A 22,389-nucleotide genomic window follows, 5' to 3' on the forward strand; every position below is an offset into this window, starting at 1 on the left:
CAATCCCAATAGTATAAACACTCGCTTTCATTTTTTTTATTACCTTTTTCTTGTTATCACATTATCATATATTATATTATTATTTTTTTCTTTCTTTCTCAAAGTGTATGCTAGCATTGGGTGTTTATTAAACATTATTCTTTATTTTAAGCCTGTTTTAATTAGGTAAGGTATTTTAGAAATAGAAGGTTCCCTCTTGTGAACTAACAGGCACGCCATGATCACTTCTTATCTCGAGGCTATAATATATCAATACACAAGAAGAAACATGTGAGCATGTGAGCAGATTTTTATATAGTAATATTTCGAGTCACTAACTTAACTCTATGGATTTTTTTTATTTAAAAAAAGAGTGTAAATATAATAATATAAAAATACAACACCAATTCAAATAATTTATAAACTTTATCCTTTTTAGTCTTTAATTTGTCTGGGATACATGCACGACCATTTTCCTTTGATTCTTTAAAGTTGAAGAAATCCGCAAGCTGTAATTTTTCAATCCAAAGCTAGTAGGATTACTTTTAAGTCCACACTTTATATTGTCATTCATTCATATATAAGTTTATATATATTCTTATATCATTGAACATGTGTTAATTAAGATCTTGGTTTTAATGTATTAATTATAATGTAAACTTTTAAAAATACATATCTATTGGTTTTTGTCATATCATTATTAATATTTAATAAGTTTAATAATATAAAATTGTTAATAAGTGATAATATATTATTAGATGAGAATGCGAAAGTTTATAGGTTTTGCTAACAAATATTCCAAAAATAGGAGTCCAATGAGATGAGCTATTAATTCGTCAATTATTTGAGCTTCATTCGTCGAGTGTTTGATTGATTTTGTTTGTTTTACAAAATAAATAAAAAATTTAAATTTAACTTTAGGGTATTAATGAATCAAGTTCAAACTTCATTACTGAGACTAAAATTTCACGAATAAGTCATATTTTGCTACAAAAACGTATATATTTTGATAAAAAAAATATTTATTTTATATGTAAAAATTCTTAAACATCATCATTGCCCAGCATTTAACATTAGGTTGAGTTGAAACTTCATAAATAAGTTAAGTCTAACCTATTCAAATTTAACTTAAAAAATCACATATAATGAATATGACTAAAGATACCAGGTTTGCATTTGAGGCGCTAATAAATGTTGGTTCAACTGCAGATAAAATTGAACCAACATGTTTTCGGAATGATGTAACTTTTTTTTCTACTCGAGTACAGTATTATATTTTATATGCAAATACTAACCAATAATGGCCTTAAGATTCTGGTTAAAAAATTCAAAATAATTTTTTTAATTAAAAAGTATTGTTAATGTATTTATATTATAATTTCTAATACATTTTTATTGTGAACTTTAATAATAAAAAAATTCTATTTTAAATTCCCTAACAAATACTTTTAGAATACTACTGCAGGTTAATATAATAATAATAATAAAGAATTTGTATGAGTCGTTAGTGGCATTGGGTTTAACGCTACTGAAACTCAGAACCATACATTCTGGGCAGCAAAGGAATCGACCATGCATGCACTATGCAAGTAAAAGTGGGATTTTCGTAGATCTCCACTCAACGTATACATTATTTCCGTTCGAGTATTGTACTGATCGAAACGTTTCCCTTAAGGACAAGGAAGGGCCAAGTGGGGAACGATATATAGGTCACTTAATTATCAAATGAAATATTAATAGTCCCACAATTAAGTTCGTCAAAGCAGAGCTGCTGCCCCTCAATTATTATATAATAAGTCCTTTCTCCAACATTTTAATATCTCGATAAAGTGTAAAGGAGATGTGCTTTTGTTAGCTGGAGTTTCAGTTTCTGGTTTACATTGGAAGGAAAACTTCCCACTTACAGATTTGGATGTATATTTTACGTACGCATTACTATAAGTTCAAGATGTAAAGAGTGATTTCAAATAATGGTTAAACCATTATTGGTTATTAATAAATTTTTCAATAACAAATTTTAGTGATTACGTAAAACGACTTAGCGACTGTTTTTTTTTTAAGGATGATTTAATACTGAAAAACAGTTATTTAGAAGGAAAATAAAAATGCCTCATCTGTGTCTTAGTGTCTACCATTGCTTTTCGCAACGTCCTTCCTTTTCGGCACCCCCCTTCCCATGAATTTTTACTAGCAACCAAAAGTTACAAATCAGCAAATATAGTAAATGCAGGTATAGCTAACTGCTTTGTCACCATCCACTATGTGTCTTAGTGTCTACCATTGCTTTAAGAAAACAGTTGTAGTACGAGTTAGTATCTTTTTATAAGCCTATTGGTATGTTGGTTTATTTGTATATAATAAAGAGAGACATGCTTCCAATAATAATGATGATTTATATGATCAAAGATGCATAAATATCATCCACATGTTCAACGATGCATGCCAACGAATTGTACTCCTGAGTTTTGATTAAATGAATGAAATCCATCAGTGGGAATGTGGGATATTTAACCAATCAAAAGATCGAAAATAAAATACAAGAGGTTTATCCATGCAAATGCAACCAAAACAAGCGTGATACAATAAATAGAGATTACACTGATCAACAGAGATTAGCCCTTAAAAAATTAAGTGGAAGAGGATGCACGTTTTGCACACTCTTTAACTCACAAGAGATAAAGAATGATCATGAAATAAGTTAAAATGTCTCCTTATAATCCAAACATCAGATGCCAACTAATCCATTAATATTAAAATTGAAAAAAAAAGAGTAACATACAGTGACTAAAATTGCAATCTCTAAAGAATACTTTCTGATCTATATTATTTTAAAAAAGTTCAAATATTTTAGTGATCAGTTTAATGAATTACTTGGTAACATTTTAGTGGCCAATTTTGGTGGTTTTTTTTTAAAGAATAATCAGTTATTCCTGATCTAGGAAAAATTAATTTGAAATACTTTAAACTTTTATAATTTTATCTTGATAGACATATATATAAAAGAAGAAAATATTATAAAGTAAAATAATAATATTTAATTTCAAATCATTTATTAATTATTACATTAATAAGGTGAAATTTATAATACTTAAAGAGAATGTGGAGTTTAGCTCCTTACAGCAGAGGTAGCCCTCTTGATATTATTTGATTTCACTGAAGAAAATAAACCGTCTCCTCTCTGTTGAATTGTATAATTTAGCGCTACACTAGCTAGAGAAAATAAAGCACAACCTAGCAGCGATCGACCTTCCTTTTCTCCCTTTCCTCCATGATCAAAAGTTACGAATAAGCTGCAAGCGAGGTCTATGTGAGTGTAGCTAACTACTTTTTATTTCACCATCCACTATGTGTCTTAGTGTCTACTTAGTTCTTTTTGAGAATCCTGCACATTGTAAAGCCAATATTAACATCATGCACATTTTCAGTGCATGCCAAACGAACGAGCAATCAATGAAATATTTAACCAAAAAGCAAAACAAAAAGAGATTATTCTGTTTTACATGATTAACACTAAAAAAGGTAAGTAAAAGAGCAGAGTATACATATTTTGCACACTGTTGAGCTCGAGAGAGAAAGAGACATGATGAAATAAGTATGAATGTCTCTTTATGTCTTCTACTAACGTCTAAACAGTGCACCTGCAGAGAAAGGGTTGAGGACCCACGCACAATCTTTATTGGGGTGGATGACGCAGCCAAAATTTATTTAGGTCAAGAAAGGTTTTGATTTCTTGAAAACTAAGATATGCAGACCATCAATAAATCATTATATACGTGTTAGTGGAATCCTATGTAAGAAAGTAGTGCACCTTTGTCTATACATACAAGTAGTTCTCTCCAACTTCAGTGGCCTACGTACTTTTTCAGAGTATTCAGTCTAAATTTATTTTCTATTGGTTTTTTAATTAATTCCTGGTCTTCAGGCTTGGCACTGTTCAAAGAGTGAACACTGTCTGATGGTTCCAGAGAATCTGAAATCAGAAAAATAAGCGAGATCGGGGTTCAGGGAAAAGTGGGGTGGGGGTACAATAGGATAGGACGAACATACATAATAACGGAGTTTAATTTACCATGCAACAAATGTTAAATAAACTGAGACGTTGGTATTGTTTAACTAAGTCCATGAGGATCTGTTTTATGTTATTCTGTTCCTAGTTTTAATGTTTGTTCCTACTTTTAAGTAATTGGTTATTGTTAGTAGGATAGTGTTTATCTATTGGTTATTTATTGTATTGCCTATGAATAGGTTATGGATTAATAAAGCAAATACATTTTCACAATTTTTGACTTCTCATTTTCCTAGTGCAGTATCTTTATTTTTCCCTATTATAATAACAAAATGTGGGTGTTTATGAAATTGAACAAGTTCATCTATAGCTTCGGCATTTACACTTTTCATTTATGAATACCTTAAGCATAATGTTTAGATGTAACTACATTCGTAACTGCTGCAATGCTACTACCTCCTAATATTTTATGAATAAGAAAAAATTTCTGTATATACTCGTACAAATTGAATTTAAATTTGATTGTTCGCATGGAGCGGAAAACAAGTTGAATAAAGCCTAGTGATGTGCAGCCTGTTAGTGCACGATTCTACGACGTCTAATTTGACTTCTCGAGGCACACGTCTAATTCTACAACACGGAAATGAAGCCCGTTATTCCGGTCAACAAAAGTGATGAAGAAAATCTAGCAGAAACAGGGTGCTTATTAATAGTTTCACTTCTTTACCGCGCATTACTAACTCTTTAATTAGGGGCAGATCCACATCAGGTGTTAAAAAAAAATTACGTTGTCTGACTATAGCAATTACAGTCTACTGCATTTGGCTGTCTAAGAACAAGCTGATTTTTGAAGATTATCAATTTTCTGTAATAGAGATTATTAGCAAGATTAAGTTTCTTATGTATAGACAAGCGCACCTGTTGTATTTGTTTTAGCATCTTGATATAGGTCTTCTTGTATTAGGGAGACTTTCGATTTTCTTTAACTGCGGGGTATACCCTGTTTATTATTGTATCATTTTGGGTTTAATATAATTTATATTTTTTCCCAAGAAAATCTAATAGCCCCAAATAAAAATAAAAAAACAGCAATATTTAATACTTAGTACACACAAAAACGACTGATATATAGCCAACTCGTGTATGTCTGTTAAAATTCAGTTTTAATCGTTTTGGTTGGTATTGTGTAATTGGGTTAATTTACCCATCATATGGAAAATTTTCCTGGTGTTTTCTAGATTCCTAGGTGGAAATATCAATATTTGAGACGTATTTCTCATCCCTAATAAAAAAATTATAATATAAAAAAATTACCGCTACCGTGGTCTGGTGTTTATTTTAGAAGTGTATTATTGATTGATATTGAATATGAATGTATAATAACAGGCGTCATCCTGTTATAAACTCTTGGTAAATAAGAACTTATTTATAAAGTTGACTATAAGCTTACAAAAATAAGCTAAAAAAATACTTAATTTTGATAAGTTCTTCCATAAAACTTAATTTGTTATTGCTTATTTTAAATAAACAACAACAAATTTATAAATCTCATAAACCAGTTTTATAAGCCCAAATATAAATAACATTAACATCTCAGCCAAGATTTTCTAAACCGTTTTCTTGATGCTAATTTCAACGGATTGTAGAGGGTTAAGCAATATAATAATCGTAAGCAATTTTCAGCAGTAAGGTAGAATATTTGACATGATTTTATTTTATTTGTTACAAGAGTTATAAAATTGAAAAGATAACTAGATATTTTTTATCTGAAGAATCTACAAAAGTATGCAGTGTTACTGTTGGAAGAGGATTATGCCGCCCACAAGAAAGATTTACTCGTCAAGGGATACAAACTAAATTTGACGTGTCTTGCATTATCAGGGCTAGTGGCGATTACTGGGATCAAATACTACAGCACCAAGAGCTATAAAAACCCAAAATATAAGAATGCCTACTATAGCAGTTCTCAACAACTGGTCATAATTACCATATAAGTTGCCTTCTAATTCATCGCAAGGATGCAATGTTGGAGAATCCTCATTGTCATTGTCACTGTCACTGGTATCCTCCAACCCATCTCTCCTGCTGGTCCCAGTTGCATAAGTTTGCAGCATATCCCCCTGGCCAATGTTGGAGCATTTCATGCAGGTGCAGCAGCCTCCAAGATATGAAGGCAGTGTTGGCATATAGTCAGAAAGAACTTTCTGATGCATCTCCCCTTCTATTTTCAACTTGTTTCTCGTAGCAGGCTTCAAATCCTAACCCAGATGTACAAATTAGTTTGTTTAATGAAGTGCATTTTACTTTATAGATCTACTACTTTGGCTATTATTATCTAGGTTGTTGTATTCCACTGAAAAATCAAATTGCATTTAATCAAACAATTTGTTTGATACCCCTTCATGTTTCATGATCACCAACCCGATGCACCTTCTCTTGCCACTTTATTAGTCATTTTAGGCTGAATAAGCAGAAAGGAATCGAAGGATAACTTACCTGAATAAAAGTCTGGGCAATAACATGAACATTGGCTGGCAATCGTATGACAAACATGCAACCAAGACGATTAGGAAAGTGGTCTTTCAGAAGGGAAGAACAGGATCTGATTATTTGCATGGGAATTCTCACTGGAGACAACCCTTCACAGTCCACCAACACCGTAATTTGCGGGTTGTCTGCATCAACCAAGTGCAGGACTCCATATTCTACCTGTGATACTGAAATAACGAATTAATGATCATCAAATGTTGTAAAGTAAAACTATACCACAAAAAGTAATACGTCAAGCAAACAAAACTGACTGATGATCTGTAGAGGAAGTAAGCAATGAAAGAGGGAAAAAAATATTTTTCTCAACTCACAAAATAAAGCAAAATCTGATGACTTATCTATTTTGGTAATAAGCAAACATGAGGATAAAATGACAAGAAAAAGAAGTGCTGAATTTGCAAAAGAATAACTTACTGACTGCCTGAGCAAATCGAGGTCTATCTTCAGATGTCAATGTACTGCAGGCTAACCCAAACCTAATGATTAGGCAAGGTCTCTGCCCCACATCAGACCCATGCCAGAACACCATTTTTGATGACATTTTCAGTTCTTCTTCTGAAAGAATTCTGTAAGTCTCTCGCCATCGTATGGTCTTCTTGATTGAGGTAAGGAAGCATGAAAAATCATTATTAGAAGCTGCATAAAATCTCCGAAGCTCATCATCATTGATTCTGCATAAAAACCTACTAAATCATGGTCTGTTGCAACAGGAGAAACCAAGAAATATGCAGTAAACATGCTATTGCTAACTGAAAAGACAATTCCTGGCCCTGATTTTAGTACCTGACTCAAAATGCACAATATAAAGTCAGAAGTGTTGCTTAGTGTTCCAAAAAGTTTTTCATACAAACAAATATGAATATACATGTGTCCATCATATAGGCTAAACATAAGTTGGATTTTTATTTATTTATTTATTTTTAAAAAGGGAGTTGTGAATTGGAAGAGATCAGGAGTGTTATTGGTAAGAATCATTTTCATGAAATTTTGATTCGCATGATTTAGGATTTTTACAAGAAACAAGTGACATCTTGATACTAATCAATTATATATAGTTGGGTTATTTAGTAGTCAAATACTATATTGTTACATGAGTAATTGGATACTAGGTGATGCGATAAATTCAAATTTTACTCAAAATCTCAGCAAATCCAACTCCATGATAAGAGACAAAAATACAGTTGTCAACAAATTATTAATGTGCTGTTTCTCATTTCTGCTAACGGAAAAAAATGGTAAGTTTACATCATCAACAATTGAACAAAATGACTTAACTGCATGAATATCCAGTAAATTTGAGTGTCACATAATGATACTCTTTTGGAATGGCACAATTTGGAAGTATCACATCCTGTTTATTCAATATCGTGAATGCACAGGAACTGTAAAATACCTTTCTGGTAAACTAAGCCCTTGATTTTCAAGCTCTTGATAGAGTTGAGTCAACCATTTCTCAGATTCTAAAATTTTAGGATCTGTCAAACACTGGCTACAAAATGCAAGAAAAATGTAAGCTTGAAAGTAGAGCTTAAAAATCAAGATTTTAAACCCCACAATTAATCTCAAATTTTCACTGGAAGATTCAGTCATAAATGCACAATTAATTTTGGGTTTTATATGTATGATATCACATCACATATGCATATAAGATATATGGAAAGACCAAGATTAATTTGGACTTGGTAGTTCACATTCTTGGCCCAACAAATATCAATATCCTACATTACATTCGGAGAAACACAAGAGAAGTAGTAAACCTAGTTATGAAGATAAAAATTAAAATTATTTTTACTGAATACAAAAGAAATCACAAAATTTACAGTGCAAGGAACTGGGTAAATCACTCAGGTTGAAATTTCGACCATTAAAGAAATCAAAAGGAATTTTATTTACAAAATCCTGCAAACTGCATCAATGCAGTTTACCTTTTCTACTTTTCCGAGGTTGAAAAAGGTAATCTTATGTTGCTATTAAAGCTCAAAGGAAAATGCATACGAATTAGAGAGTCGGAATTAAATAAGCACACAAATAGACATTAGCATGAAGAATCAGAGCATTATATACCTTGTATTCAAATCAACCTGTAAAGGAGATAATTCTGAGTATGCAACTGCATCTTGTGAATCAGTACTACAATCTGACTTGCCATCACTACATTTTGATAGATCAGGAAATAATGTTGCAATTGAAAGGGCTAGCAATGGTCTTGATAGGACCTGACAGCAGAGAGATATATCAGCCATCTGCTCTCATGAGTCATGAGTATAGCTCAAATTGGTATACTTAGAAAACATAAAGAACATAGCACAAACATCAACGAGAGAAGTCTTCATTCAATTTAATCCTCAACCAAAATGGCAAAAGGGGGCAGGGGAAGTATCATATAGTATTCATCAATATTATTCACGAATCAAAATCTTCAACATCTACCTTCACTTCTTCGGTAAATGGGAAAAAGGGAGAGAGATATTGATCTTTGCCCTTTTCACTCTCTCCATTCTTCCCGTGAAAGAAAAGTGTAAAGCTCATTGTAAAAGATTGTGATTAACATAGCTCTACGTATATCTTCTTGATGTGCAAATATACACAAGATAGCTGTTTTCTTTTCTTTTGTTAAAAATGGGAGACAATTTCTAAAACTTCCCAAGTTCTCAAATAACTCATTTTTCAGGTCAGTTTGGTACCATATATCCTGAGATACAGGGGAGCAAATTTGATTTGTTAGATCAATATGAAAAATTCATTCTTAAATTTTTCAAAGGTGATACCAAACTGACAGTAATTGAAAATGGTTCACTAAGAATATTGTGTTTTCTCCATTAAAATGTTATTAAAATATATTATTGATGAAAACTTCACAAATTTATATAACAAACCTGCATGCCGTCAACCAAACTCTTGAAGGGTGCCCACCTCTGAATCCATTTAAATGGTGGATAACATAGGATTTGTAGAGCCTGAAGGCCTCGCCATACACATGGGCATCTCCTCTTGGAGAACCTCCTAATGATCTCTAAAGCAGCAACTTTAAGTAAAAAAAATGTGATACCACTCATATCTCTACTTCCAAAGCGGCCACGGATCAGTGAAATGACATGCCCATGGTTTCTCTGTACAAAACTTTTAGGAAGTGATGCAATTAGCAGATTTTTGTATGCTTTATTCTTAGCCACGACACTGCCTGGTTTTGGGATGCTGCTCAAGTAAGAATAATCCACCGTGTCTCCCATGTAAACTGATGATAGTGTACAACAAAAGTATCTTTTCAAATGCAAGAATCAATATCCAATGAAAACGTCTTCAAAGTGCAGTGCGTATATAGCGGTTAATTTAAAAAAAAAAAAAAATCTGTAACACAACACATAACACTCCAAAACGAGCCTGCAAAATTTTGAGGTAGATATAAACCATCTTTTGAAATTAAAATGTCACGAACTCAGGCAGGAACCAGAGAACCTTACCTAAAACTTCAGCTGTTAAAACTTAAAAGGCCACAATGATGCTAATTTCTTATGAAATTCAAACAAAATTGACATGAAAATTCGGAAGAAAATAATTCGAATATATATCCAGCACTTTCGCAAACAGTTATCAAAGATTCAAACTCCACAAAGACAAAGCCCGGTTAATTTATACGAATAAATTAAACAGGTAACGTAGTATGAAATTAGTTGCAAAAAACCTTGACCTGAAATAGGATTGCAACAGTTTGCAAGGTGAGCGCATCCCCAATTATGGATCAATCCTCCTTCGTCGCTGTAAGTCAATGAACCGGCGCGACTACCATAACATCGCCCTCAGCCGTATTTATGTATTTTCACTTTAATTATGAAAAAAACTTACTTACTAGTAATTTCTTAAAGGTTTGAGGTTAACAAATTGTTCCTTCAAAAAATAAAGGGTAATAGGCAATTAATGATGGATTTACTAACATTTTTTTAAAAATTTTAAAAATAATAATATTAAAAAATTAATAGTAAGTAAACTAATTATGAGTCTTTTTTCTTTTTGTTCTTATTACTTTTAGCCATTATTGTAAACGATGCCAAGTATTCCTTAATTGAAATACTATTTCTTTTATGATAAATTCATATTATCTTTTTTCTATTTACACCACCCCTGTCTTCCTCCTTAAAATCCAAACTTTCCATTTCGCATGGCTTCTTTGAAAATCAATTGAATGTCCTTCCAACGAATCTCGAGAGCGTGCATTATCATCTTCTCCTTTGCATTATAGATGGAACTAGGGAACTAGGGGTTCCTTTTAGGAACAAGATTGGGAATGGGTCATTGGGTCTTGAAGCTCTAAAGTTTAAAACTTGACTTTTTCTTCACGGGACATTTGGTCTTGAAGCTCATTGGGTTTAGGAATGGCTACATCATCCTTGTAGGAGAAGTGGTGAACGAGAAATGCTAGTTGTGGATTTGGATTTGTGTTTGCGGAGAATGGTGCATGTTTGTGGATTTGAAACTATGTTGACAATTGAAAATAGTGCATGTTGTTGGGTTCAAGGGAATGGGGTTGACCGTTTTTAATGAGTATAATTTTTCCTTCTTGTATTTTTTGTTCCGGATCATAATTTTTTTTCTTACAAACATTCTGTTCAAAGGTTTAAAGATCGAAGAAAAAGGCATTTAAGGATAAAAAAAAATCATTAAAAACTATATGACTAGCACATGATTCCTTTCCATCAAATATTAAACAACTTTAAAAGTGTTGGGAGAGGTATGTGTATAATTAGGTGACGTTTAGGGGGTTTTTTGTAGTTGTTTAAATGAAAGGAAGGTTTATGTAATTTCATTAAATCTCCGAGGAGGTATGTTTAATTCACTCTTATATATAAAATCAAAACGCAAGTTGTCTTAATAGATTTACGATATAAAAAACTATGGAATATAATCTTATTAAGACACGAGTTATTAAACTAGTTATAATGTAAAAAGTCAATAGTCTATTTTTGGATTTGAATAATATAAAAAATATTTAAATTAGCTAATGTAGAAATCTAAAAGAATAATGAAGAATATATTCTTAAAAAAATAATCAAGTTCACATTTATTTATCATTGCATAAATAATTTAAGAAAATATTAAAACCAAATAAATGTATCATTATGAAAAAAATTTAAGGATCACATTTATTTTTCACTTAAGAAAATTTTGACCAAACCAATAAGACAAGGTGAAAAATCCCTTTGTAAGTATTTAACTAAATTATATACATAAAATTTGAACACAATACTACTAATTATCAATTATAATCATTTAAATAAATTAAATTTATCCCATAAAAAAAACAAAGAAAAAATAGATAATTGAATGAATAAGATTAACCATAGTATTAAAACATATAAAAAAGTAAAATAATTATTTACAAACAAATAAAGTTACAATATGAATCAAAATATTTGTCATAAAAGTGATATAAATAAATATAAATTAAACTTACAAGTTTGGAGTTGTACAAAATAATATTGAAATATGAACATAATATCTTCATGACAAGTAAATAAAACACCCACAATAACAAATATTTTTACCACTCATTTGTTAATAAGACAAGGGCAAATATCATGGCATTAATAATCACCGCTACCTGTTGCACATTAATATTAATTTTTTTAACATTTTTATTTGTACATATATTTTAAAATATAATTTTATTTGAAATTACATTTTAGTGAAATTTTACTCAAGTTTACACTCTAAAGAGTAATTTTTTACATTATATAGGAGTAATCTATACACTATTGTTTGCCCTATAATCATATTGTATATTAATAATTTCAAAGTTCAATAATCATTGACTAAGTGATCCAATGTCCAAATCAGCTCAATCACTGGTTAGATTTTTAAAACTATAATTCCAAGAATGTAGCGAGGTGAAAGGAAAAAAATTCAGAAAAAAATAATAGATAATAAGTGATGTGATGATGCCTCCACGCCAAAAGAGCAACCTCTATGGTCTCCCCTACCATCCAAGTAAACAAAGTACTGAAGCGCTAGGGAAAACAGCCATATACAGGTAAAGAAGTGCCTATAACACAAGGAAGTGACAAAATTCAGATATCAATTTTCAACATCCACAATCACAATATTAAGCAAAAGGCAAAACTTGGCACCTAATTTTTAAAAATTTTAACAATAAGGTCATGCAAATGAACAACTAAATTTCCAATTTAACTAGTCACCAAACACTGACCAAGCACTTAGAATACAGTTGGTTTTTCCAAGACAAATGGCACTATACTCGGTTCAACAGTAACAGGTGAACCAATCCACACATTAAGTTGTATATCCTTCTGTTCACAAAAGGAAGATGAGAATCCAAGCTGTAAATCACAACATTTCTTGTGACTTCCGCACACATCGGCTAACCTTCTTCTTGAATTCATCTCTCCTATCTCTCCACTCCTTCTGCAACATAAGATCATGACACAGTCTAAGAAAAACTCTCTCAAAATAATATATTTAAACTGTCGAGATTGAAGCACTTCATACACTTTAATCTGTAAAGATCTTAGGAACAGCAATGTGTATTTCTAATATGATCACAAAATTAAAAAATAAAAAATTACAGGATCATATGCTAAATTCTCTACTCAAAGTACTCAAACAAATGATATATGTTACTACCCAACTCAGCATAAGGCATGCCCACGTTGGTGACAGAGTACCAACACATCCACAATAGCATACTAAAGCCAACCCCTATACCTTCGAAGCTAGCAACATCATACATGGATAATCCCAAACGCTAACAAAAGAGATATATAGGACACCCTAGCTTTTATTTTGGATCCAACAGGACAGATCAAGAAAGTCATCCAGGTACTAGTCTTATTGTGTCAGACATAATGTCAGGCTTGGCATTCTCACCCCAGCACACACGGGTACTTGACCTGCCTCACCAATCTCAGGATAAGGCAGTGTGGCCCTGTGGGTGTAGGATCAATCCTCCACGGCTCCACCCCCACCCCCCCCCCCACCCCTCCAGCAATGTACCCCTCCTATAAAAAGTATCATGGCTAGTTATGCTTCTAGTGAAATTTTTGTTAATTTATACTAAGCTGCATTTTTCTGCTAAAATTAGTCAATCTTTTACTAGTGAAATTTTTGTTAATTTATACTAAGCTGCATTTATCATGGCTAGTTATGCTTCTAGTGAAATTTTTGTTAATTTATACTAAGCTGCATTTTTCTGCTAAAATTAGTCAATCTTTTACTAGTATGACACTTATCACAAACATATCTATTAAATTTTATGAAATGATGAATTAATTATAAGATTGCCATTCATTATTTGTTATTCATAAATGGGAGGTAGGGAGGGCGAGGCCATATGGTGCTTGTGGGACTAGTGCAGGCTACCACCCTAAAACTTGAGGGGCCCATAGGGTTTTGAATGTTATCTTAAAGGATGGGACAGGGTTGGGTTGAGCAAAAACCTACCCATTCTAGCCCCATTCCATTGCCAAGCCTGCTGAAATTGTACTAAAAGAAGCATTCCCATGCTTTTCTTTGTTTCTGTGCTTCACAAATCTGATCATAAAAGTTCCAGGTTTTGCATAAATCAGAGCAATTTGAGTAAAGCCCACTTCCCTCATAACACATTTCCTAATTAAGCCATTCTATTAAAATTATTTTTCAACTGTATTTAATCACTTGTGAAATGCATCCATACTAAAAATATAAAATTGACTCACTTTGTTATCTAATTATCAATAGAATAAGTATTATACAAGTTTATATTATTTGCAATTCCACATCTCACTCTTCACACCCACTAGCTATGTGCTTAAGTACCTTGGACTAGTCAGAATTTCTCCACATATCAAATACCTAATCTTAAGAAAATAACTACTGAAATAATTTTTAAAAGTGACGGTTTACCTTTTCTTTTCTAGGATGCAAATAGTAGCCATAAGATAGGACTGAGGGAAAGGTTGCTGAAATAAAATAAAATCACAAAATGGTCAAACTTACCGCAGCTTCAACATTTGCAGGAGATTCATCATTAGGACTAGAAAGCATCGATATGATACTTAATACTATACTCTCTACCTGCAAGACAGCATATATAATATTAATTCATAAGCAGGTTTTAAACAGCTTTACAACTACTATGTCAAACCAAAAGCGGTGGACAAGAAGACGCATATCATTTGGCAAGAACATCCAGAAAGATTATTAATGGCAAACTAACCTTGAAATTTTTAACACTCCAAATTAGCTTTAAGGATAAATATTTGTTGCTCTAAATTAGTTATTTTTATTTGATAAACGATATTGGAAAGCTCCTGCTTCAACCTTAGACTTTTTCCTTTATGGCCTTTTTTCCATGATCCATATCAAAACTCAAACATAGAATGAACTGAAACCACTACCACTAACAAGTCTTTAGGTCTTCTAACTTTATTCAGAGACTGAGAAGAGAGAGTTATAGCATTCAGAAAGTTGAAGTTTTAACACGTAGTAGACTAATATTTTCCTTCCCATTGAAAGTGTGAGCTCTATCCTATGTGAGCTATCATTAATGCAAAGCTAACAGTCCAAGACAGCATCACAAGAGAATCTACTCTAGAATAGATTATGTGTATGAAGCAAACAGAGGAATCACCACAAGATGAAGCCTAGTATAAATTTATAATACAGTTAGATTCTGACACATATATGTACATTATATCTTATCAAATGTACACAGACAAATTATATTTCTGGAGCTTTGTTATCAAACAAGATCACACCAGCAAGAGCTACTAATGTTAAGCTGCCCTAATCTCCAACACTAGGGATGGTAAATTGCACTTATCAATATATAATATATGTCTATATCTATTTATTGAATGAAAGGATTGAAAATTTTAAGTATTCTAGTATTTCTTAAGTATATCTCTCACTGCTTGATAACATTGATGGAAATGCCTTCAGAGTTCAGATTAAGCATATTATGCATACAGTCAAACTGCAGGAAGAAAATTAGTAACCAAGGGTATCACATGGTTTGCTGGGGTATTTACACATTTTAACTTGATCTTTAAACAAAAGCATGCTGAAGGGATACCAAACAATAATAACCTCACATTTCTAGCACTAAGTCAATTTAGCCAGCAATATCAAAGTAGACTCACCAATTGAAGGGGCCTGTTTGGATAAACTTTTCCATACTTATGAGAGAAGAAAATAGGAAAGAAAAATGAAATTAGCTTCTCCATAAACTAAAATTAAGCCTATGCATATTAGCTTCTCTATAACATGATTTTAACTTATGCATAAGCTAATTTTAGCTGATAGAAAATCTCATTGCATTTTTCTTTCTTATGGAAAAGTTTATCCAAACAGACCCTAAAAAAAGGCAGAGGTCTCATTGTAAAAATAAATAAATAAATTAAATTTATGGTGTAATGTTTAAACATACTGTATGAACAGGCGTCCAGCGCTCACTTGCAAGCTCATAACCATTTGGGTCGTCACCAGGAGGATGAAGAATTGATATGCAAACTCGCCCATCAGGATACACTGCAAATTGAACAACATCATTGAATTTCATGTATTAATCGAAGCAGGATAAAAAAAATGTGTCAGACCAACCATTGGGATGCCATAACTCTGAGGTAAATTTCACTGATGGTGGACTATTTGGGTAGTTGGGTGGAAAGCTCATAATGGCATTGAAAAATCCCCCCTCACTACACGAAATTAAAAAGTTGACAAAATAAGAAAGCCGAGTGGTCAGTAAAACTAAAAACTCAAGTGCTATAAAAGATCATTGAAACAAAATACTAAAATAATACTGTCACTAGTAAAACCAATCCCATAAAAGGAAAGGAAAGTTGTGACTTAGATCATTTTCTAAAACAAGAACAAAAGCAAAGCCTATATCTCAGGAAAATCAATCAAGTGCAATCAAATGAACCCCACCAAGAACAACCAAATCAGTATCATGTCTTGCAGAAGCCGCAATAAAAGAATAAAATAAAACATAAGCTGTATTCTTTTCGTCAAGCCTCCGTACAACAACTATAATCTCGTCTCTAGAATTAAACAAAGCAACCAGAAAGACTCACAAAAAATATAAAAAAGAAACACCTTAATGATTCCACGGTATCAGGGCAGAAAAAGAAACCACCCCATCTGTTCAAAAAGAAAAATAACATAAAACTCTGAAGAACCCCCCGATAAGTATAATTAAAAACGTGATTTTTAGGGGGGAACCCAAAACCCCAGAACAAAGAAGCAACGAGATCATCACTGCACAAACAAGGGGAATCCAAAATCCCAATAATCAAATCAAAATCGCATAAATTAGTGTGAAAGAAAGAGATATTTAGTGAAGAGAACTTACTAAAGAGTATCGGGAGGTCCAATTATAGTCACACTCCATTCAAAAATGTTGGTTTCGTCGACCAAACCGGCGGAAAAGCCATCGACGGGGTTCTTGCAAAGATCTGCATCAAAGGGAAGATGAATCAGAAGACTGCGGAAAATCCACGCTAAGAGGGATAGAGAGAAAGGGGTTTGATTGGGTGACCTTTGAGCTGCTTCTGAAGGAGGAGGCTTGCTTGTGACGCCATCAACGAAATTGAAGAGAGAGAGAGAGAGAGAGAGAGTTTAAGGATTGTGCTGTGTTGTTCGATTGAGAAATAGGAAGGAGAGCAGAGAGAGAAGAGAAAAGTGGAAAAGCGGACAGAGAGTTGAATTGTATTTATAGTATGGTATGGTATGTGAAAGGATTTTGTAACAAACGTAGATATGAATTATGATATGATATGATAGATAAACAAAAGAAAAGAGGAAGAGAAAATGATTCTGAGTCTGTGTTTTGTGGCTTTGCCTGCTTGTTTGGTGCATCCAGGTCCAGGGGGTGCGTGTTCCAGTTTTCATTCCATTTTTTCACTTTTCTTGACAAAGTCATTTTATTCAAATTCAAATCTATATTATAAATGTTTTGTTTTTCATATGGTAAATAATTTTTTTAGTGTAGAGCAAGTTCTACTGTATATGAAATTTGTAATAAATAAAGAAATATCTTTTGACATATAAATTATATTTTAGATTTATGATAAATTATATCTTATCATGAAACAAAATTACATTTTATTTTGTCTTTTAAAAATATTATTTTTATTTTATGATATTTTTTGAAAAATTAATTAGACATAAAGATAAAAGGAATAGATAGAAAAAAAGAATTAGTTAAAAAATTAAGTATGCAAATAAAGATAAAAGGAGGATGATTGAGACAATTGAGAAATATATTTTTTAGTTAAATTAAAATTAAAAATCACATTAGAAAAGAATAAAGATTAAAAAAAAACAAAATTACATGTTAGATGTATATTATTAGAATAAGTCATGTAATTAAATAATAGTGAAAATTACTCACAGAAACATTCTTATTTAAGAATAATTTATACAAATAATTTGATTTAAAAATAGTTCATAAAATTTCTATCGTATAAAAGTGAGAATTTAAATTTAAATTTAATAATTTATCATATAAATGTAGACTGGAAATTATTCTTTTTTGATAAATATTTTAAAATTCATATTTTAGATCATTTATATATTATTAATAATATAAAATTATCAACTAATAATAAATTATTATATAAAATAAATTTATTAATTTTTATAATGATTATATTAAAATTCATAATAATAATAATTTTTAATTGGTATGATATTTTTAAAAGATGCACTAAAAAGTGCAAGCTTACTATACTTGTTAAATGTTTTTTGTTTTTATTTTTTAAATTTATTCTAAATATTTAATGACATGATTGAATTCTATGTGGGACGTAAGTGATTCAAGTTGGGTTAACTTTTATCCATTTTTCAATGTAATTCAATTAAATTTAATTGGATTAAAATGAGTGTCAATATAATATAATTTTAATTTGATTGAATTTAATTGGTTATCGGATTATATTAATAAAAAAACTGTTAGTTTATCACCGTCTTGAAAATAAAATTAAAAAAGGTAATCAAGCTAAAAATTAGTAAGGATCTATATATATATATATATATATATATATATATATATATATATATATATATATATATATATTAGAATAGTAAAATATTTTTAAAAATTAATATTCATTAAATATTGTAATATTCATGTGATAAACAAAAAATAATCCATAAATATATAAAAAGAATGTATTATGTAAAGATAAAAAATAAAACATAAACTTCAAAATAATGTATTATTTTAAGTTAAGCAATTATTAACTTAAGAATAAAATTTATGTTTAGTTTAAAAATTTTATATTAATAATTTAATTATATACATGTTGAGTTTGATTTGGATCGTTGCATTCAAAAGTTTAAATCTATTGTTCAATCTAATTTTAATTAGATTTATTAAATTAATATCAATACATCTAATGACCCCAGTTAACAAAAAAAAAATCCAACTAGTGGATTGACAAATTTTTGCTAATACACTTAGATCCCTAACTATACTTTTTGTAGAAAAGGCATTTTAGCAATTTATATAAAGCCTGACGCTCTTCTTGTCAAAAGTACCTATTTAGATTTCTGTATGTGGGACAATTCTGTTTTTCTTTGCTTCCATGCACACCCAAAATAATAGCCCTCTTCATCATGGACTACACTATTGTGCAACAACAATAGGCTATTACATTTTATGAATGTTTGGAGATGTAGGAAACAGATATAGAGGAAGAAAAATCATGAATAATGATATTTTTTTGTTTGATTGGGAAAAAAAAGAGTAGAAAAAGATGCGAGAAAAACTAATTTCTAAGAAAACTTATATATTTTCATTTCCTTTTTTATAATCTGATTTTAAAATTGAATAATAAAATCTGAATTTCTAGATAAATGTTTAAAATAATAATTAATAACATTTTAAATTTTAAAATAGTAATAATTATTATACAAATAATAGTTATCATTTATATTTAATCGTGATTAGTGCCATTCAATTTTAGTTTGACATATTAGTAGGGGATGTTTTTAATGCAAAGAATAAGGCTTGGCACATTTTCATAAATGAGAAATAAAAAGAGACAATTATTTTAAAAACTGAAAACAAATATTGTTTTATTTATAAGGAACAAAAATATTTTAACCTAGTGGCCGTGGATATACTTTCAACAATGAATTATATGCATCACAATTTGCAAATCGATCACACTAATGAACAGTACTAAATTTGTTTTCCCTACACCTTTAGAACTTTAATTTACACTACTGGCTATGTTGACCTACAGGCTACAGAAGAGAATTCACAATTTCTGATACAAAATTTTCCTCATGGATACTTGTATTGCATTAGATTGTTGGTAGCACTTATCAAGCTGATTCTGTACGAGTATAATCCATATGAAGTTTTAATGTATTGAGAAATCCTCTTGGAGTATAAATTTCTTAAGTCACACTTGTTATTTGACAAAGTCCTTATTGATTTTATAGATTTCAAATAAATTCTAATCATAGGTTGTATATAGTATTAAATTTTTGTTGCTTTTATACATTTTGAATGTGTGTATGATTAGTGATCTCTCCCCTATAGGTAGGTTATCTGGACTAGCATATGAGAACCCAACAAAGTGTTCCCAGTTGAGAGCTAAACCTTTAAATTTCCTCTGATCCGACTTCAATTCCCAAAGCATAGCTTAGCTAGCTGGTCCTCGATCTCACCTGCACTTTACGGCCCAACCAATTAATATACTCCTTACCTTTCCCTTCCAATGGCGCAATAGCTCTTCTCTGTCCTACGTTCCCGAGGTCATCTAATAAGGCACTATGCAATGTGCATGGCTTAGGAAATAGAGAGAAGAATCAATTGTAATCCAAAAGGAACATGATTGTTTTCTCGAATACCATCTCTCTCAGCCGCCACTAGCCATGTTTTCAGTGATGTTCTGCACCAAAAACAACACAATACGCATCTCTCTTTATTCCCTCTCCCCAACCATTTTCTTTGACTTTATAAAATGAATTCTAGCTAGCTGCAGAAGCTATATATCCATGCAAATTAGAGTCATAATTAATACTAGCTAGCTACTGTACCATCATATATTTACTCCTGCTCAAAACCATTTTTCCTTGTGATTGTGATTTCTGAACAAGCTAGTACTAGAAGATGGAGAGTCACAGTAGTGATGCTGAGGCGGAGAATGTAAGGACTCATTCATCAGTTTCACGGTGGAGTCCTACAAAGGAGCAAATAGACATGTTAGAGAACCTTTACAAGCAGGGAATAAGGACTCCCAGCACTGAGCAAATACAACAGATTACCTCTAGGCTCAGGGCTTATGGTCACATCGAGGGAAAGAATGTCTTCTACTGGTTTCAAAATCACAAAGCTCGTCAAAGACAGAAGCTGATGAAGCAACAAACCATTGCATATTCCAATCGCTTTCTTCGTGCCTCCCACCCCATTTGCCAAAATGGTTGGTTCACTCATAATTTTATTATTCATTTTTATCTGTCTTATTACGTTTTTATGTATTATTATACTGTTCTATTGTCTATTTGATTTATTGAAATGGATTTATATGCATGCATAGTCATCATTATGGTTGATCAAGAGGCTGTTCATATGATTATTAGTGGAATCCAACAACTATGATATACAATATACTACATGTGTTATTCATATCTTCTTTTTTTCTTTTTTCTTTTTTTACCTTTTCACAATAATGAATACATAGAAATCAAGTATGCTTAAAACAAGGATGTAATAGCTAGGCAGGGGTACCTCTTGTAGGCTTGTACTCCATCATCTAATATATTTTGTCTTGTAATTGTTTTTAATACTTGAAACAGTCTAAAATCATAGAATTTTTGTTGTTGTTTTCAGTTGCCTGCGCTCCATATTGTTTGCAACGGAGTGGATTCAGCTTTTATCCTCAACAATCGAAGGTGCTTGCAAGTGGAGGTATAAGTTCAACTGGGCCTTTAGGCATGCAAAGAATGTTTGATGGCATGCAGAGTAGTGAACACCCGGATTGTAACCGTGAAGTCTTAACTCTCTTTCCTCTTCATCCAACCGGCATTTTGAAAGAAAAAACAACTCATCAAGTGCCTTCCCTTGCTTCAACTTCTGTTGTTGCTGTTGATGAAGATGGTCATCTTGGAAATCAGCCCTTCTTTAATTTTTTCACTACTGAACCAAGGTCGAGAGAGTGATTAGGTGTTAATTGTCATTGACCAAAAAAACAACTAACATGGCACTACTTTGAGTAGCACGTTGTTAATCTTCGAAATTAGTTTTGCCTTGGATATTTAGTTTAACGTAGTAACACCAGGCATCTTCAATGATATAACGATTTATGTATTCACCAAAAGAAATTAGAGTTGACACGTTTGAAGAAACTAATGCCTGGTTTATTTTAAATGTAGCAAAAAATTTTCTACTTGCTTGACAAAATTGATCGGAGAATGGAGATATTTTTTCTTTAGTTGATACCACTGTAATTCTATGGGACTGATCTTTGTCAAAACTTAATCCTCCTAACAAATTCAACCTGTGTGTACTATGATGAAGGGGTCTAACTTGGTTGGTTTAATAGGTGTGTGAGTGGTATAAATTCCTAGTACCAGTAATTAATTCCTATAAATAATAATAAAAAAAATTAACATGTATTATCTGTTAAACTACATGCATTGAGGTTATTGGATTTAGAATGGGGATATTTGGTTTTGTGTGGACTTCGTAAATATCAGGCTATTAAGTGGCTCAATTGGACCCCCATCGTTCATAATTGAGCAGCATGATTTCCAAGATAGGATTTGGGTAGTTGAAACTTGAAAACAGAATTGCAGAATATCTCAGTACAATATTGAGTTTTTATTACCGCGGTGCGCTGTGTTAA

At 31.5% G+C, this 22,389-nt stretch overlaps 3 protein-coding genes across 6 annotated transcripts; 1 reads left to right on the top strand and 2 right to left on the bottom strand.

Moving 5' to 3' along the window:
- Positions 1-5,724: 5,724 nt before the first annotated feature.
- Positions 5,725-10,384, bottom strand: LOC100786191 (phosphatidylinositol/phosphatidylcholine transfer protein SFH4). Of its 3 annotated transcripts, none has more exons than XM_014766078.2 (7): positions 10,224-10,384; positions 9,412-9,770; positions 8,600-8,751; positions 7,929-8,024; positions 6,950-7,206; positions 6,482-6,702; positions 5,725-6,243 (listed from the first exon to the last, which is right to left on the bottom strand). In XM_014766078.2, the coding sequence occupies exons 2-7, from the start codon at positions 9,763-9,765 to the stop codon at positions 5,869-5,871; spliced, it is 1,455 nt and encodes a 484-aa protein (XP_014621564.1). In that variant the 5' UTR covers positions 9,766-9,770; positions 10,224-10,384; the 3' UTR covers positions 5,725-5,868. The 3 variants fall into 3 exon arrangements, with proteins under 3 accessions (XP_014621564.1, XP_014621565.1, XP_006595017.1); XM_014766079.2 differs by having other exon boundaries at positions 5,725-6,234; positions 10,224-10,381; XM_006594954.3 differs by lacking the exon at positions 7,929-8,024 and having other exon boundaries at positions 10,224-10,381.
- Positions 10,385-12,080: 1,696 nt separating this feature from the next.
- On the bottom strand, positions 12,081-17,388 carry LOC100500474 (uncharacterized). 2 transcript variants are annotated; one of them, NR_174481.1, is made up of 7 exons: positions 17,067-17,388; positions 16,881-16,983; positions 16,127-16,224; positions 15,954-16,054; positions 14,522-14,599; positions 12,738-12,952; positions 12,081-12,572 (listed from the first exon to the last, which is right to left on the bottom strand). NR_174481.1 is itself a non-coding variant. In NM_001251736.2 (6 exons), the coding sequence occupies exons 1-6, from the start codon at positions 17,107-17,109 to the stop codon at positions 12,875-12,877; spliced, it is 501 nt and encodes a 166-aa protein (NP_001238665.1). In that variant the 5' UTR covers positions 17,110-17,388; the 3' UTR covers positions 12,589-12,874. The 2 variants fall into 2 exon arrangements, 1 of the variants encoding a protein (NP_001238665.1); NM_001251736.2 differs by lacking the exon at positions 12,081-12,572 and having other exon boundaries at positions 12,589-12,952.
- A 3,266-nt stretch (positions 17,389-20,654) lies between these two features.
- LOC100786177 (WUSCHEL-related homeobox 2) lies at positions 20,655-21,703 on the top strand. Its single transcript, XM_003541976.3, has 2 exons — positions 20,655-20,964; positions 21,375-21,703. Exons 1-2 carry the CDS (start codon positions 20,655-20,657, stop codon positions 21,701-21,703), a joined length of 639 nt encoding a protein of 212 aa, XP_003542024.3.
- The last annotated feature ends 686 nt before the right edge of the window (positions 21,704-22,389 follow it).

Source organism: Glycine max, chromosome 13, assembly GCF_000004515.6.
Source record: "Glycine max cultivar Williams 82 chromosome 13, Glycine_max_v4.0, whole genome shotgun sequence".
Taxonomy (NCBI): domain Eukaryota; kingdom Viridiplantae; phylum Streptophyta; class Magnoliopsida; order Fabales; family Fabaceae; genus Glycine; species Glycine max.